This window comes from Limulus polyphemus, unplaced genomic scaffold (genome assembly GCF_000517525.1).
Source record: "Limulus polyphemus unplaced genomic scaffold, Limulus_polyphemus-2.1.2 Scaffold6016, whole genome shotgun sequence".
Taxonomy (NCBI): Eukaryota; Metazoa; Arthropoda; class Merostomata; order Xiphosura; family Limulidae; genus Limulus; species Limulus polyphemus.
Window position 1 is genome coordinate 16,349 of NW_013671626.1, and position 17,687 is coordinate 34,035.

The 17,687-nt window shown below is 31.4% G+C and overlaps 1 protein-coding gene across 1 annotated transcript in view; it reads left to right on the forward strand.

Moving 5' to 3' along the window:
- LOC106473261 overlaps positions 1-17,687 on the forward strand; it is a 46,971-nt gene that overhangs the window by 15,985 nt on the left and 13,299 nt on the right. The window contains exons 10-12 of the mRNA XM_013933947.2: positions 3,052-3,390; positions 5,190-5,280; positions 9,213-9,285. Of these exons, the coding sequence (XP_013789401.1) occupies positions 3,052-3,390; positions 5,190-5,280; positions 9,213-9,285 (503 nt within the window). The remainder of the gene's footprint in view (positions 1-3,051; positions 3,391-5,189; positions 5,281-9,212; positions 9,286-17,687) is intronic.

Below are 17,687 nucleotides of genomic sequence, written 5' to 3' on the forward strand. Positions count from 1 at the left end.
CTTCACTACATTACTATTTTGTAATCTGATTGTTCTTCACTACACTACTGTTTTGTAATTTGTCTGTTCTTCACTACATTACTGTTTTGTAACCTGGCTGTTCTTTTACTACATTATAATTTTGTAATCTGTTTGTGCTTCACTACATTACTATTTTGTAATATGACTGTTCTTCACTAATTACTATTTTGTAATATGACTGTTCTTCACTAATTACTATTTTTTGATATGATTGTTCTTCACTACATTACTATTTTGTAATATGACTGTTCTTCACTAATTACTACTTTGTAATTTGTCTGTTCTTCACTAATTACTACTTTGTAATTTGTTGGTTCTTCACTACTTCATAATTTGTCAGTTCTTCACTACGTCACTATTTTGCAATTTGTCGGTTCTTCACTATGTTACTGTTTTGTAATTTGTCAGTTCTTCAAATTATTTGTGTAAAATATGCTCAGAAATTTTTTAGTGGAAATCTCATCGTGAAATTATTGATAGAAAAAAAGGTCGTGGACATTTAAGAATTTTTCTAATTCCGCCTTCAGCATAAGCACTTCAAAAATAATTAAAATCATTTCGAGCTAAGTTTTTCATTAGCTTTTGTCTAAACTGATTTAATAAAAAGAGAGAAAGAAAAATGAAACTCCTAATGGCAATAGTATAATAGAATGAATGTCATAAATCTTATTGTGATGCACAAAACAGTCATCTGATTAGATTACGTGTATTTTATACAGTGATTGATTTATGCCGGGATATTTGGAGTGACATTTAGGGGGTCCCATTACCAGATATTTCAGGGGCAATCTTCTGCTTTTTAGGGACAATCAGGATTTGAAATTCATAATTGTGATTTATGTCATTAACACTACTTTGTCTTTTTGTGTTCTTATCAATTTATTCTTTGAAATCTAAAATAATTAAAGTTCTTAAAAAAAACTGGTTCGTGATATTACTTGTAACCATCATATACCTGTGATGACTAATGCACGTGACAACACTCTTGACAACAAATAAAATTAATTGGAACAATTATTGTTTTAAATTTTATTTAGATGTGATGTGTGTTATCATACAAGAAAACCTACAGGCTCGAACATCACCTTGAAATAATCAAGGTTTTCATTAGACCCACAAGGTTCTTTGTTAGGTGGAACTGCAATCAGTGAACTGAGAAAATGTTTAAAAATAATGGAATGCAATTGTGTGTGCAAACCACAAGATATATACAGAATTTGTTAATGTGCCCAACAGTGTTAGTTGTCTCAGTAACAATATGACAGTGAATCTTTGCTTTGCTGGGTTGGTTGTCATGGTGATGTTACTATTCAGCAGCTAGTCAGATACAGTTGTTGTTCCATTGGTAAGTTTAAATAATATAGTCACTAAATATTAGGTTTTGATTACACACTAGAAGAATTTTTAGCTTTGACCAAAGTTCATTATTTGGGAGAAAAATGCAAGGATTTAGCCGAGGTAAAAAAAAAAAAATTTATGTTTAGCTTCTGGGGATTTTGAAAAAAGGAAGGAGGATGTCTTTTTTTTTTTTTTTAATGACTTTTTTGAAAACAAATTTGCACCTTTTTTTTCATGATTGTTTCTTGTTTTCAAAGGGTCTATATCAAACCGAAATCTTTTTTTGTTTCATTTTTTCATCAAAATGATAGAAATTATGACAAACAAAGAAAAGTGCAAAATGAATCAACTGTGTTCATCTCATTTTTTGTTCAGAAGTCCTCTTTGTTATTTTGTATGGTAAAAAAAAAAATTACCCCCCAAGAAGTGGGAGTGGCGACTGTAAAATCGGAAGCTGGCGGAGATGCTAAACGTGTATTGTTTTTACTTGGCCTAACCGCTCGTTTATTAGACTGAATGTTGGGAAAGGTTTCAATTATAATTAGGGGACTATAAATAAAAACATTTTTTTTTTTTTAGTGTTTTGTTCGTTATCATGCAGACATTGGCTAGTTCTTTTAATGGCTTGTTTCCTAGTCTTTTTGTTTGAATAAGTGGTTTTTCAATAGCTTGAGTATTACTGGAATTGCTAGAATCTTGCATTTGTACAGCTGTTACTGCATTTATTATAAAATATAATGAAACATAGTTTTGTTTTGAGTTTACTTACTGATTAATCAAGGCACGGTAGTGTGTCGTGCAGCCAAAACAAAATGCTGCAGGACACACTGAGCATTATTAACAGGAGTGATAGTTTAGTGATATTCCTCCTTCTGTAGCTTGGACTGTGGTAACCCAAACTATCACATATTTTCAGTGGATGTGCTCTACTGGACTCTTACTTCACACTGTATTACTGCTGTTACTTTGAAACTATTTTACATTTGGCTGTTCTTCACTTTAACATGGTTTAGTGAAGGGTTCATTGCATAATTATTTTGTGGTTTGGGCTCTTCCAGTTTCTGTCCTCTCAAAGTTGATAATATTGAGAGATATGGTCTGAATCTTCCCTTTTAAAGGGCTGTTTTTATTCTAATGGCTGTCTTGAGAACTTTTCAAATGCATTTCCATTTCATAGTCTGGTGGTTAGGGTGCATTATTTGAAATTTGTGGATTGCGGGTTCAAATTCCTATCACCAATGTGACAATCAATCTCATTATTCATTGATGAAGTGTATCCAAAGAGTTGTTGGTGGTAGGTGGTGTTGATTAGCAAAATTATCTGTATTACAGTTTTACACATTATTGATTATAAATGTTGTTTCGTATCAATTTTAATTTTATTGTCATGAGTTGTTAAAACCTATCCATTTTGAGCTTTTTAAAACCTTTCAAAAAAAGTTGTTTATCCTGTTGAAATAAGATTGTTTTTTTTTTCCTTATGTTATGTGACTGTGAAAACTTTTAGTTTGCTCCAATATACAAAATAAAAACTGCTTAAAACCTAAGAATTTCTTAATGTAGTTAAAATTTGAACAAAACTCAGGAACTTGAATGTAGTATATAGGTATTTACTTGAGATGCTGAATATTGTTGGAGGAAAGAAATGTTTTCTTAAGAGTTGTTTAAAAAGAGATCTGTCTTGACTTGCAGCACCCGGAATAATGGAAGGACCTGTAATAGAAATCCTGAACACAACAACAGTGCGTGTTCGTTGGACTTCCCCAGAGGAGCCCAATGGTCCAGTTGATCTTTACCTATTGCATGTAGGCTGGGCTAACATGCAAAACACCACAAACTCGGGGGAGGTTGTGTATAATCTCACTACTGTGTCTGGTTCTCACACCCTTACCTATTTTTGGCCAGACTGTGCAGAGTCAGACAAGAGTAAAATGTTTTCTTTCCAAATTCAAGCAGCCAACATCAAGAACCAGAGCCTACTAGTAGGTCCTCTTAGCAATCGAACAGAAACCAGGTTGTGTGGGCCAGAAGGTAATGTAACCTTAAAGTATCTTTCTTATATCATGTTAAAATGAAATAATAAAAGTGTGATTTTCATTGCATGCCAGACGTGACCACTACAATAGAAAGAATTCCTTTTGCTGCTTCAATAAAAACTGCTTTTATAATGAATTGTGGAAATGAAAATATCTGGAGCAAATGCAATATAATATTTCATTGTATTTTCCAAAATGTACATGTTTTTTATTTGTGCATTGTGGTGTTGACACAATGTAGTATGCTTTAAGTTAGGCACATGTGTATAATCTAAATTGTTGTAACACTGCAGTGTATACCATGTTCTTCAAACAAGTATGGTCTAGATTTTTAATACATTTTCTAATTTGTTGGTACTGCAGTATATTCCAGATGTTGACACAATTTAGTATATGCCAAATTCACATGCGAGTATAATCTAAAATATTAACACAATTTAGTATATTCCAAATTCACAAATGTATAATCTAAAATGTTGACACAATTTAGTATATTCCAAATTATCACATGTATAATGTAAAATGTTGACACAATTTAGTATATTCCAAATGATCACACATGTATAATCTAAAATTAGTATATCCTAAATTATTACACATGTGTGATCTAAATTGTTGACACACTGCAGAATTCCATATTGTTCACATGGGTATGCAGTACATTCCAAATTTTCCGTACAAGTATGATCTAAATTTTCAAGACACTTACATTTTCTCATTTATTTGGACACTGTAGTATATTTCAACTTATTCACATTACCTTTATCTAATTTTTTACACGTGTGTGTGTATTTTCTTTCATGTTGAATGACTAATATTCTTTTTGATTGTTGACACATTACAGTCTGCTGTAAACTGTTGACGCTTCTCTTCATTTGTTCAAAAGGGAATGAACTATTTACCTCAGTAGTAAGCTTATACTTCATGAATAATATGGCATAAACAATTTTTTTTCCATATATAGCACTTCAAAAGAATTAAGACAAATTTATGTACGTCCCAAAAACGTTTATACAAAGTTACTTTCTTTATGAGTGCTTGGTTTATATTATTCCAGTGTTATCATTTGAAAAGAAGGTTACTGTTTTTTGACACATAAATAAAAAACAGTAATAATCATGTTTTAATCTTGTAAGTATTTAATGATTTTTTACTGAAAGGTTATTAAAACTAGCAGAGATGTACCCATTAAAGATGTTAACATTGTATGAAGAGTAATGTTAAATAATGTTCCCTTTTCTTTTTTTGTTGTTAAATCCTTAATGACCTCAATAGATGTTAATTGCATACCTTGCTTTGTGGAAGGTAATAATTGACTCGTTTAACTGATTAAGTACTTATATGTTTTAAAATTCAAAGTCTAATAAAAAAAAAAAGTGTAAATGTGCCATATTTCAGTGTTGTTTTTTTATCTCCTTTCTCAGGCAATAGTCCTAAAACAAAATAACTCATTAAACTGTTGGACAATTTACAGTTAAAATTCAGAATATTACAGGAATCGATCTAGCCAACATTGGGTGATGCAAACCAAAAGTTTATACCAAAGCTGAAATGTGCCCTATTTCAGGGGCCCTTTACCCCCCCCCCCCTTATGAAAAATTCCTAAAACAAAGTAGCCCGTTCACAATGTCAGACAGTTTCCAGCAAAAACCGGAAAGTAACGATAGTTGAGCCAGCCAATTCTAAGTGATACACACACTTGATGATCTTTATAGTAAGAAATAATAGCACAAACAGTATTTCCAATAGAGTACTTAGTCCAAAATTATGAAAAAAATGTTTGAACACTTTTAGGGCCTGAAGCAGCTCTGGTGATTGGTGTAGTAGTTGGAAGCTGTCTTGGTCTTATACTGCTGGTACTTGTTTTAGCTGCTTTAGTGAGATGGTGAGTAATGATTATGAAGCAAATTTAAGTATAATATATAACCAAAAAATTGACCAAAGGGTTCTCCAAATTTTGATTCGGATGCTATGGTACTTATTATATTGAAATATAATACAATTCATGTAGATCCAGCATTATTATTAGAACCCCCACAGTTGTTTTATTATTGCTGTTTAAAAAAATACAAAGCAGATAATTTCATATGTTTTTATTTTATTTTATCTTTGGGTCAACAAACTTAAATGAATTACATTTACTGACATTTTTTTTTTCTACCATGAGTTTTTTTCTATTGTTTTTGTTATATTTTCTTTAAAGAAAATTTAGGGTGATGGTGAACTTTATTGCAAGTTTTGTGTAAAATTTTAAAGCTGTAATGGGAATGAAATACTTGTTTACATTTAGGTTTCAATACTGTAAACATTTTGCTAAAAACTAATGTCAGAATTAACCTGATACAATATCAGAAAATTATTAAATCAGTACATCATGTTTCACCATCCTAGGCATTGTATATATATCTGTATGTGTGTACAGGTAGGTTGAAGTGGGTATGTTATGACCCTTTTACAGAATTATATTCAAAACTTAAACTACTTTATTATCTATATATATATCAATAAACTTGACATTAAAATGTAGTTAATACACTGAGTTTTAATATTAGATACGTTTTAATTTCTTAATTTCAAAAGGAAACATTTCAATAAATTCTCATTCTTCACTTCTCTATCATTTGACGCTTCTTTGCTCCGAATTGCCCATTTTAGATATCCTTAGTACTCCCTTATAATGTCCTGAGCTTAACATAAATCACACATTTATAGTATACTAGTGTATAGCTCGTCAAAGATGATGGAGCAAGTACTACCACCCTCACCCCATAGTATACCCTAACCTCACATTTCATAGCTAACTGAAATAAATATATTTTGCGAAATCAAGCTTGACCAACAAAGAGGTAGAAAAGTGCAGTTGAGGCAGTCAATCGTTCGTAAATTCCTTTGTGAGCCAATCAAAATTATAATCATTCATGAAATGAATTCATAGAATAGATTGGTAAAAATCGGATTAATAACTTCTAATATATATATATATATAGAAGCCAATGCATTTTGGTAGCACTAAGTTCCAACAGTGGCTTTTATGTCATGTCGCTTAGCAACAAAAGTATAACCTAATATTGTCGTTAGTTTACATATTGAAAGTATAGAGTGAAATGTATAAACAACAAAACTGGAAAAATATTTGTTGATTTCTTAATTTAGAGATTTGTTTTTTATTAAAAACATTGGTGATATAACAGAAAATAGCTTAATTCAGAAACAATTTAAGTTTAAAAATGATCGATATTTTTACTTTCATGACAAATTTTATGCACTTGGATCTAGATCTTTACTTTAGGCTTATTATACCAACACTCAATACACTTATAAGGTTTAAATGGCAACCCCCTCCTCATCATGGGCCCCCTTGCACTAAAATTCTAATAAGCAGACAGTAATTGAACTATTTTATCTGGATAAATGACACCTCCTATTTCAAGAAATCAAGCATGACTTGATACACACTTTCTTTTATATAGGTTAGATGCATATTATTTAATAATATGAACTTATGTCCTCCAAGCTTCTTGTTTTATAGAGATATGAGCCAGAAAGTCAAACTCCCCATGTCATACCCTCATATTGCATCTTGTATGTCAAAAACTGTCAATAATTATGTCTGGAATTTGCCATTGGGTTATTTATAACGAACAGAAAGAAACATTTCCAGTTTAATTGGTTCCGTTTAAAGCTAGCTCATTCTTACAATAGGTTTTGAATTATTAAACCTACAAATTCATTGTTGCTATTACATAAGTTATATTGACCCGATAAGGGAATTATTTTAATATACTTATAGCTCAGTTATAAAGCCAGTTAAATTTTAATAGTTTTAGATCATTATATTTTTTTTTGTGTTAATATTTTGTACACTTAATTGCATTGAAATAAATTAAAATTATGTACTACTGCCATTGTTACATAAAAAAAAGGGTTAAGTTTTATTGGGAACGAGAGAAAAAACAACAAGTGGTCAGACATAAGTACCGAGTTTCTTGTTGTTTTTTTTATGCATATTTATTTATTATTATAAAAGTAATTAAAATTTAAAAATTTGAATTTTATTAGGTTAGATAATTAAACTTAAATGAGAAGAAATGAAAAAACTTTCATCAAGATACGCTCATGTATTACTTAATAAAACAATAAAATTAAAGGAGAACAGGTGTAAACTGTTTTGAGCATGAACCTGTTTTGGATGAATAATTAGTTTCTTTTACAATCTACAGCCATTCTAAAAAAGAAAAAAAAGGTAACTTAGATTTATTTAGTATTTTGTTGTTGTGGCCGTTTAAAGGTCAGTCAAATAGACCGAGGCCACATGGTGTTAAAGTAAAGAAAATAACAGAAAAAATATAATGTATTACTGGAAAAAAACTTTTGATATTCATTTGTGAGGTTCTAGAAGTTATGAAGAAGTAATATGAAAACTATAAGGTGAAAACAAAAAGTATTTTTATTCTTGATATGAAGAATCACCTTTCCCTCGGACTGACTTCATAAAGGACAAATCTTTAGTAGAAATACTTTATTAAAAAATTATGATTTTTTGTGTACAAAATATTTACGATGTTTTCTGAAAGCATGTCAAATTCTGTAAAGATACACTTACTATATTAAAAGTTATAGCAGCTATAGTTTCATGGTTACACAGTAGCTTAAAAGTGTAGCCCAAATGACTGAGTCTGTACGTGGAGAGTTAACCCTCTGAATACAGACTTGGTCATTTTGACCAATCTTGTAAATCATGGAATTGCATACTATAACTCAAAATGTACAAAGTGTACCCTCATGAAATTTGTATGGCTATTGTACACACAAAAAAACAGATATTTTCAAAATGAAGTATTTTTTATTAAGCATTTATCCATGAATTTGCAAAGCTTTTTTCTTTTACTTTCTGTATTCATTGCCCCCCCAAAAAATAATTAATGTAGCTTTGAAATGGGTATTTTAAAACAAAGAAAATATATTGGGCACTAAAACAGAATGGCCCAAAACTACTATAATTTATCTGGCTCTCTAATTAAGCTACAAATTGTTTAGAAAAGTTCCATTATTCTTTGGAGCACTAGTGTTAAGACAAATCAAAAGCTATCATCTGAATCAATAATGGCCTTTCATTTCGTTTATAAACACGTGACTTTGACAAGTAAATGTAAGTAAATCATTTTTAAAGCATGTAGGGTTTGGAGGAGCTTCTGTGATGGGTGTGAATAAGGTGCGAAGCTCTTATTTTATTATTTATTTAGCAAAAACTGAAACTCTTATAAGGGAAGAAAGAAAGAGGGTCACATGACAAAGGAAAATGTAAAATGGGAATTTTTTTTTTAAATTAAGAACTTGAAATTTAGATAAAATAAAATTTTGAGTTATACATTTTAATGCCAAATTTATTGACACACATCATTAATAAAGTAGTTTAATTAAATTTTGAATGTAACTCTACTAAAAAAAAACGTTCGTGACATACAGACCTTCCACCCGTATCCAGAGGATTAAAATCATAATTCATAATTTTAAAAAAAATGAATGAATTGATGGTTTGTGGCATTCCAGGATGCTTAATGTTGTACTGGTTTTGGACAAGGTTATTTCATAGGTGTGGATATTCCTAGAAGTGGTACAACTCGGTGTCAATTTATGAATTAAATGGTGGATTGGGCTTTATTTTTGCTATGTTAAACAACTTTTCTTCTGTATAATTAAAAAGAATAAGTTAGTAGCATCAAATTTTTCAAATCCTATACAAGTTTCATGGTTATCATACAGTGTTATTTATATGCACAGGTTGTATATGTGTGTTTATGTAAATATTTCACACAGGATGAAGAACAAGGTTGACTGGATGAACGATATAAAAGTTCAACTCCCAAGTGGATTAGATGCACCGAACTCGGTGAGTATTTTACTGAACAGGTTTTATGTTCATACATTTTAAAAGTGCTATTAAAAGGAGATATAGCTGTTTGTCCTTCCAAGGCCTTGTTTATGTTAGGAAAGGCATTTTAGTTTGCTTTTGTCTTATTAGATCAGATGTAAGTGTGACAAAATATTTACAAGCTAATACTACCATATTAGACTCTTCATCATTCATTAAAAGTATGGAATTTAAGTTAAATTTAATTGTGATCATAGTCCTGGCGAGAAGATACTTCATACTAGGTTAAATGCCCACTAATTAGTTTTTTACATTTTCATCCTTCATCATCAAGTAAAATATGTTACAGTACAGTAGAAAGTAGTATCAACTACTTGTTGATGTGTATCTAAATACGGGAGATGAACGGAATGTTTATAGCTACAAGATTTTGTTAATAGAAAACAGTTCCCAGATATATGTATGTTTGTAGATAATGTTCGGATAATCAGGTGATATGTAGAAACATTGAAAATATTGCTTTTATTGTAAAGGTTCAAATGTTTTAGTGTCTGAATACACTGAAATTGGTCCTCTCAGAGGAAAGGTTGAAACTTTGTTGTAGTGATACACTGAAATTGGTTCTCTCAGAGGAAAGGTTGAAAAACTTTATTGTAGTGATACACTGAAATTGGTCCTCTCAGAAGAAAGATTGAAAAATTTATTGTAGTGATACAATCTTTCTTCTGAGAGGACCAATTTCAGTGTATCACTACAACAAAGTTTTCAATCTTTCTTCTGAGAGAACCAATTTCAGTGAAACTTTGTTGTAGTGATACACTGAAATTGGTTCTCTCAGAAGAAAGGTTGAAACTTTGTTGTATTGATATACTGAAATTGGTCCTCTCAGAAGAAAGGTTGAAACTTTGTTGTATTGATACACTGAAATTGGTCCTCTCAGAAGAAAGATTGAAAAATTTGTTTTAGCGATACACAGAAATTGGTCCTCTCAGAAGAAAGATTGAAAACTCTGTTGTAGTGATACACTGAAATTGGTTCTATCAGAAGAAAGATTGAAAACTCTGTTGTATTGATACACTGAAATTGGTCTTCTCAGAAGAAAGATTGAAACTTTGTTTTAGTGATACACAGAAATCGGTCTTCTCAGAAGAAAGATTGAAAACTTTGTTTTAGTGATACACAGAAATTGGTCTTCTCAGAAGAAAGATTGAAAACTTTGTTTTAGTGATACACAGAAATTGGTCCTTTCAGAAGAAAGATTGAAAACTCTGTTGTAGTGATACACTGAAATTGGTTCTCTCAGAAGAAAGATTGAAACTCTGTTGTAGTGATACACTGAAATTGGTCCTCTCAGAAGAAAGATTGAAAACTCTGTTGTAGTGATACACTGAAATTGGTCCTCTCAGAAGAAAGATTGAAAACTCTGTTTTAGTGATACACTGAAATTGGTGCTTTCAGAGAAAAGTTTGAAGAACTTGTTATAACCCTGTAAGTCCTACCACACTCGTCCAAGTGACTCCCAGGTCCAATTTTCTTGCCCTGAGGGCAAAATTTCACTTGTGAATGAAAAAAAATTATCAAAAATGTATTTGAAATTGTACTTCAGATTTTATTTTTTAAACAGTAACATAATATTCAATTATTTCTACTAAATTGTTTTATTTAATGAAGTTTAGAGAGATATTTAACTATAAAAATCCAAAATATGTTTTAGACTGTAAATAAGTGCCCTCTAAGGCTAAAACATTTTAAAAAAATTTTTCCTTGCACTTTAGCACTTGTTCTGCCATCTTTGATCAATATTTAAACTTTTTTCTTTAAAAAAAAACAGTGTGTTCAACCCCCGTTATAAAAGTTTAATCAACCCTAATTGTAAGATATCAATATCGGTACAACATTATCCTATGCATCGTATTTTACGTTTGGCAAAGCACATGCTGAAACATTGTGTGCTATATTTAAATAGAAAAGTGGGTGGTGCTTATTATAAACATTGACATTTTATTTTGCGACTACACTTAGTTTAGGGCCATATTTCTTTATTATACATCCTAGAAATTTTCCCTTTGAAAGTAACTGCATGGCACGTACGTACTTTTATTATTTTTCTATAGCAGCAAAAGTCATGCTATTTCATATATCTATTTATGTTCATCGTTATAGCTCAAAATAAATATATTTTGTAAGAAAAAAGTTGATTCCCAAATGTTAGGGTTAAGCTTTACCGATGAGGCGAGTACAAGGTCTTTACGAGTGGATTAATCTTAGCACTTTGAACTGAATGAGATTGTGACTTTTATATTCTTTTGCATTTAAATTAGCAGGTATAAGTAAAAAAAAATTTAGCTTATCGTTATATTTACTTCACAATAAAAGTATAATTCACTATTTAGAAAGATAAGCTTGTGAGATTTGTACATACTACTAATAGTACTACGATAGTTAGGCTATTCGTAATAATCAATTTTTTCTTTCTCCTTCTTGCTATCTGTACTGTGTAGTCTAGACCCATGCTTCTTTGTTTTTATATAAATTAAAACCAGACTAAGTAATAAAAAAACAAAATATATTTTGATATCTTGCAAAAAGTTTAAGGAAATGAAATTACATAACATTTGTATACCAAAGTTAATCAAGGTACATATACAGAAGACGACCATAAAAGAAAACTAATTTAACATTGTTATACTAAAAAAGCTACTCTGAGATATATAAACAATCACATCAGTAGGTGATACCAAACTGTTAACAACGTACATACAAACTGTACATGTATATACTATTCATGTAAACGTACACTTGTTTATTATACATGTTTGTACAAGTCATGAGCAGATGCACAAATAAATTACAACTGAAATTCAGCATTGTTACCAAAAAGATATCTGAACATGAAATAACCAAATGTAGATCAACAGTTAAAACTAAACGGTGTATAGATGCACAAATAAATTACAACTGAAATTCAGCATTGTTACCAAAAAGATATCTGAAGATGAAATAACCAAATGTAGATCAACAGTTAAAACTAAACGGTGTATAGATGCACAAATGAATTACAACTGAAATTCAGCATTGTTACCAAAAAGATATCTGAAGATGAAATGATCAAATGTAGATCAACAGTTAACACTAAACGGTGTATAGATGCACAAATAAATTACAACTGCAATTCAGCATTGTTACCAAAAAGATATCTGAAGATGAAATGACCAAATGTAGATCAACAGTTAACACTAAATGGTGAAGAGTTTACGTATAAACTGTGAACTGTTCAGACAAATACTGATATCTTTGTACATACATTTTGACACAGAAATTGAAACTCGAGATTTGTATACAAAAATAATGAAAATTGAGCACAGTAATGTAAGATAAATAAAAACTAATATTCGAGGTACGCAAAAAATTGAATTTGTATGGTCTTTTAAAACAGTATGCATAGTCGAATATGTCTTTGTGAAAATATTGGCTATACATAAAATGAAAATGCGAAAGTTTTAAAACATTAGAAATAGAATTTTGTTCGAAACAAATGGAAAGACCTAAATATAAATGCTGAGTGATGGTATTAAAAAAACAAAAATATATTTAAAAAAAAGCAAGGTGTAATAAATAACAAACCTCTTCTGAAGAAACTAGTTTTTAATAAACTAATGATAAAAAGACAGTAAAATAATAATAACAAAATAAAAGGAGTCAGATTGAGTTTTACTTTTCTTTCTAGTAAAAAAAACTAGAAATATGATGCTTGACTTTATTTTCAGAAAATTTGTTATAAGTTCAGAAGTTAGAAAATCTAATTACTTATTGACTGATTTTAGTAGAAAGAAAGTTAACTTCTTTGAAGAGTCACAGAAGTATGACACTCTCCAAAGTGTGGAGGCACAACCTGCACCTTTTCTTGCCTTCAACAAAGTGCTGGAAAGTGCCTCCCCCCGGTGAGAGCCGATCGTGTGCGTCTGCCAGAACTGATGAATGAATACTTGACGCACGAGAAGGCCCTCCTTTACTTTCAAATACTGAATTCACAAGGGATTCCACTAATTGTATGCAGAAGTTTTTGTGACTGTATTTACCCTTGTTAGTTGCTTCTTTTGAGAACTATGAAAGAATTGACAATAGAGAGGTCAACAAGTCTTAAAAAAAGCTTTTTATACCATTTCAATTTTATGTGGAATGGAATAATAGTTCAAAAATTAATCATTCAGATCAACCCTTCCCATGAACTAATCATGTCACCCTGTCTTCTTGTCAATTCCTCTACTCTGACACTATGCAGCATAGAAAGAGCATGAATATCTATCTCTCTTATCAGTCCACTTCACAGCAGTCAGTTAACAACAGCTCAAAAACTGCGACTCTCGCCTTTTTAACTTACCTGGGAAGTGGGCCCTGTCCTTCATACAAGTGCCACAAGCATAAGTGCCAAGTGAAAGCGACTTATCAAATAAACTTGGAAAAGTATAAAAGTTTTCACTAAAGAGAGAGTGTCCCCTTCCAAGGTACTTGTCCATTAACCCTTTCTCCCCGGGTAGGTTAAAGTGCACGTGTGACGACGTTTTGGAGCATTATTTTCAAAATTTTATTAAATAACATTTTTACTATTTACATCAGTGAAATTGGCATCAAAACATAGTTTATAATTTATATCTTGATATTATATGTTTTAATTTCTTAATTTAAAAGGAAATGTAAAGAAAAAAGTTAAATATCGATTTTGTGTGTCACATAACATGTCCAGTTGTCTTATTGTTCAGTTGCCGTTTTATTATGCCCACCATACAACATGTATAAGTATCTAACGAATTAGAAACTCAAATTTGAAATATAGTAAAGCTAAATATAAAATAAGAACCTCCCTCCTCTATGATTTGCTGAGATAGCAATATTTTTAGCGAATCTACTAGAGTGGCTCCTCCTACTGCACCAATCTTTTGAAAGCTCTTATCTAGTCCCACCTACTACTAATTAGCTACTGCTTATAACCAATAGAAAGAACATTTTCACTCCTACGTAACTCTGACAGTTGTTTATAAATAGCTTGAAAGAGAAAATAATAATTTTGCCAAACCATTGAAGTGCGATGATTTAGTCGTTGCTCTGAACAGGAATGGGATTTTTTTAACCCACATACAGTTTATTTAGAGGCCACACTAAATTACTGGGATTTTGAGTGAACTAGTACAGTAATTTGATAACTTTTTGGTCTTCAAAAATTCATATTTGAAGCCTAAAAAAATTAGTATCTCTACCCCCTCCACCCAGAAGAATAAACAAGGCTTAGCAAGCAAGCACGAGTGCAACATTTCGTAACACGGTTACGTACTCAATCTTTGTTTGTCAGTGTATTTCTCATTTACTTTCTATGTTTTAAGAAATATAATTATAATTTAAGCATTTATGAGTAAATAGTAATATGCATATTTATATAACACCTTGATATACTTATGCTGTGAAATTCCACACACATCAAATGGGTGACCATAGTAGTGAAACACCTGCTATGTAATTTGATAAGCCTGGTTCAGAATCTACGATATTTATTGGATCAGCCCAACTCTGAACCATATAATAAATGTTTTTACACATTATAATTTCAATTTTATTACCCTGGGAAATTCCTATTGAAAGTGTTGTAGGAACTATAAACTGCTAATCGATGTGTTCGAAGGAAAACGAAGTTTGATTATAAACAAGATTACGACACTTATGATAAACAACATTGTTTATTGACAAAAAGGGGACATGGATAAACGTTTCGGAATTCTATCAGATTCCATCTTCAGTATCTAAAGCAGAATAAAATGAATTTACATCAGTCTTTATACATTTTCAAAGTACAGGTGCTAAATATAACGATAATTAAACAAATAAAACACTAAACAGTAATCATGGGGAGAAACTACAGCAAGAAAACACAACGAAAAGAAAAAAAACGAAAAATCAGTAATACGAACATATTAAAAATGTATAATTTAAATGAAGACTGCATGTTGTTCAGAGTTGGAGAGTGCTGTTTGATGTGGAGGGTTTCTTTGATCAATAATTCCAGGTCAGTGCTAGACAAGACAACATGCAGTCTTCATTTAAGTTATACATTTTTTAATATGTTCGTATTACTGATTTTTCGTTTTTTCTTTTCGTTGTGTTTTCTTCCTGTAGTTTCTCTCCGTGATTACTGTTTAGTGTTTTATTTGTTTAATTATCATTATATATAGCAACTGTACTTTGAAAATGTATAAAGACTGATCTTCAGTCTTTTGTGCACTTAGGGTTAAACCTCAGGAGCAGAACCTGATTGGCTATTATGGGTGCACCAAATTCTTGTAATTATTCTTCATGGGCCTGCAGCTGTAATTATAAAAATATCATGGACCTTGCAACGTTGGTAAATGTCCAAGAATGTTCAGATAAGGCCTTGTTCTAAACCAAATATTTTCTTCTGACAGCTGTCTGCTCTCAATGACTAATTCTTCATCCTGATCATAAGTTCTGTGACTCATTTAAAATGTTATTACCTTAAGTGTGAAGCTGCAGCTAAATACTTTACGAGTATAGAAAGACATAGATAAAAAACATTAGGAGAAAAAGCAGATAACTTTGCCAAAACAAATTCTTTGATCATTGCATCAAAACCTGTTATTCTGCAGCTTCTTCCAAATTACTCTCAGAGGGAAATGTGTGCACCTGAGAATACCAAAAAGTAGATTAAAAGAAGAAAACCGAAGAAGATGTATTACAGAGCAAGATTTAAGTTATCTGACCTTCATTGAGCTCCCCAAAGAAAGATACTGGACATGAATTAAATACAGTGGAACAATCTATTTATACAAACAACAAAGTTAAAAACAAGTGTATCTTATAGGTACCTTTACTGGAGAACATTTCTAGCTTATTTGAAATGTTTCTGTAGTCACATTCACTCATCATCAACATGATTTAAATTGACTAAACACGAAATTACATGCATAAAGAATACCATTCTTCTTAGGATGCATATACAACCCACATGACTGATGGTCACTCTCACTTCAAAATAAATGAAGCTTATATCCTTAAGATACCACCTGACTACCAGTCTAAAAGATTTTTAATTATTTCTACATTGCATGTTCGTGTGTGTTACAGGAATATTTCCCATGACAAAGTGTATTAGTGAAATGACCCAGTACAGTAGGACACTAGGATGAGAGGAAAATTGAATCTCTTGATTGACATTCTATAACTATTCATAAACATAATATGTAAGTAATTCTGCTCTTTAAGCTAAGATCAGGGTCCTTTTATTGCTCTTCCTAGAGTTTCTGAAGTTTCATTCCTTGTGCTCAACCGCTAGTGGAATCGTCATATATTGCATGGTTCAATGTCACTGCTGCTGTGGTGATCTTTACTCACAGTAATTGAAAATTTAATACATGAACAAGATCTCACCATTCTTCAAGATAATCTATCAACGTTTCCATGTTTCAACATTGTGGTATAGTGTGCAATCATCCTTTAAAGAGTTTTAGCAATGCGTCATCCACCCAAGTGGTGAATCTTCTACCATACAAGTAGTGATACTAATGCTTGACAATTACCACAACAGCAAACTGTTCTTTCTTTGTCATGCAATATCTGTGTTTAGGAGCTAAAGCATATGATTAGCATATGCTTCTGCACATTTTACTCTGGCCAGTTCTTGTGACAATACCATTACAATCTCACTATCACTAGCATTAGCATCCAATAGTAATGGACAATATCATTGTGGATATACATCAGTGCTAATACTAAAGCATAGGTTTAGTGAAATCATAGAATAGCATAGCAATCTTGTAGCAATAGGCCACAAACTGTTTGTAATATGACACACATGCTAGGAAACTGTGTATGTCTCATTTCATCGCTGGTTGTGACCAGTCTCTGACCATTGCATTATTCACATAGTTTGTTGAGATGCTGTCCTTGTGATTGAGAAATTCCACCTGAATTTGATTCCTGCCCATGGGCATCAGGGTGATGAGTTCCAATGGGAAACTCATTTGTCAGCTCTGCATTATCCCATGGTTTTCTGCAACTAACTGTGTTTCTAACAGCACTTCACTAATCTACCCCATGGATTTGCTATCTTTTCAATTTGGTGCCTGCTATGAAACAGCTCTAACTGGTGGATATCTTCGACCAGTGGCTCCTCTAATCTATTTCAGCTAATTAAAGATGATGAAAACCAGGAATGGGGTTTGTATGCCCTAATTTTTGGCAGTTCACTCTTATTTGTAAGAGGAACATTTAAACTCAAACTTTAAGTTTTACAAAACATTTTTTTCAGATGATGACCGTTTTTGAACAGGCTAAAACTCTGAGATTGTTTGTTTGTTTGCTTATTTTCTCAGTCAAAAAATCATTTACACTACCGTTCGCGCTCTTTATGAAAC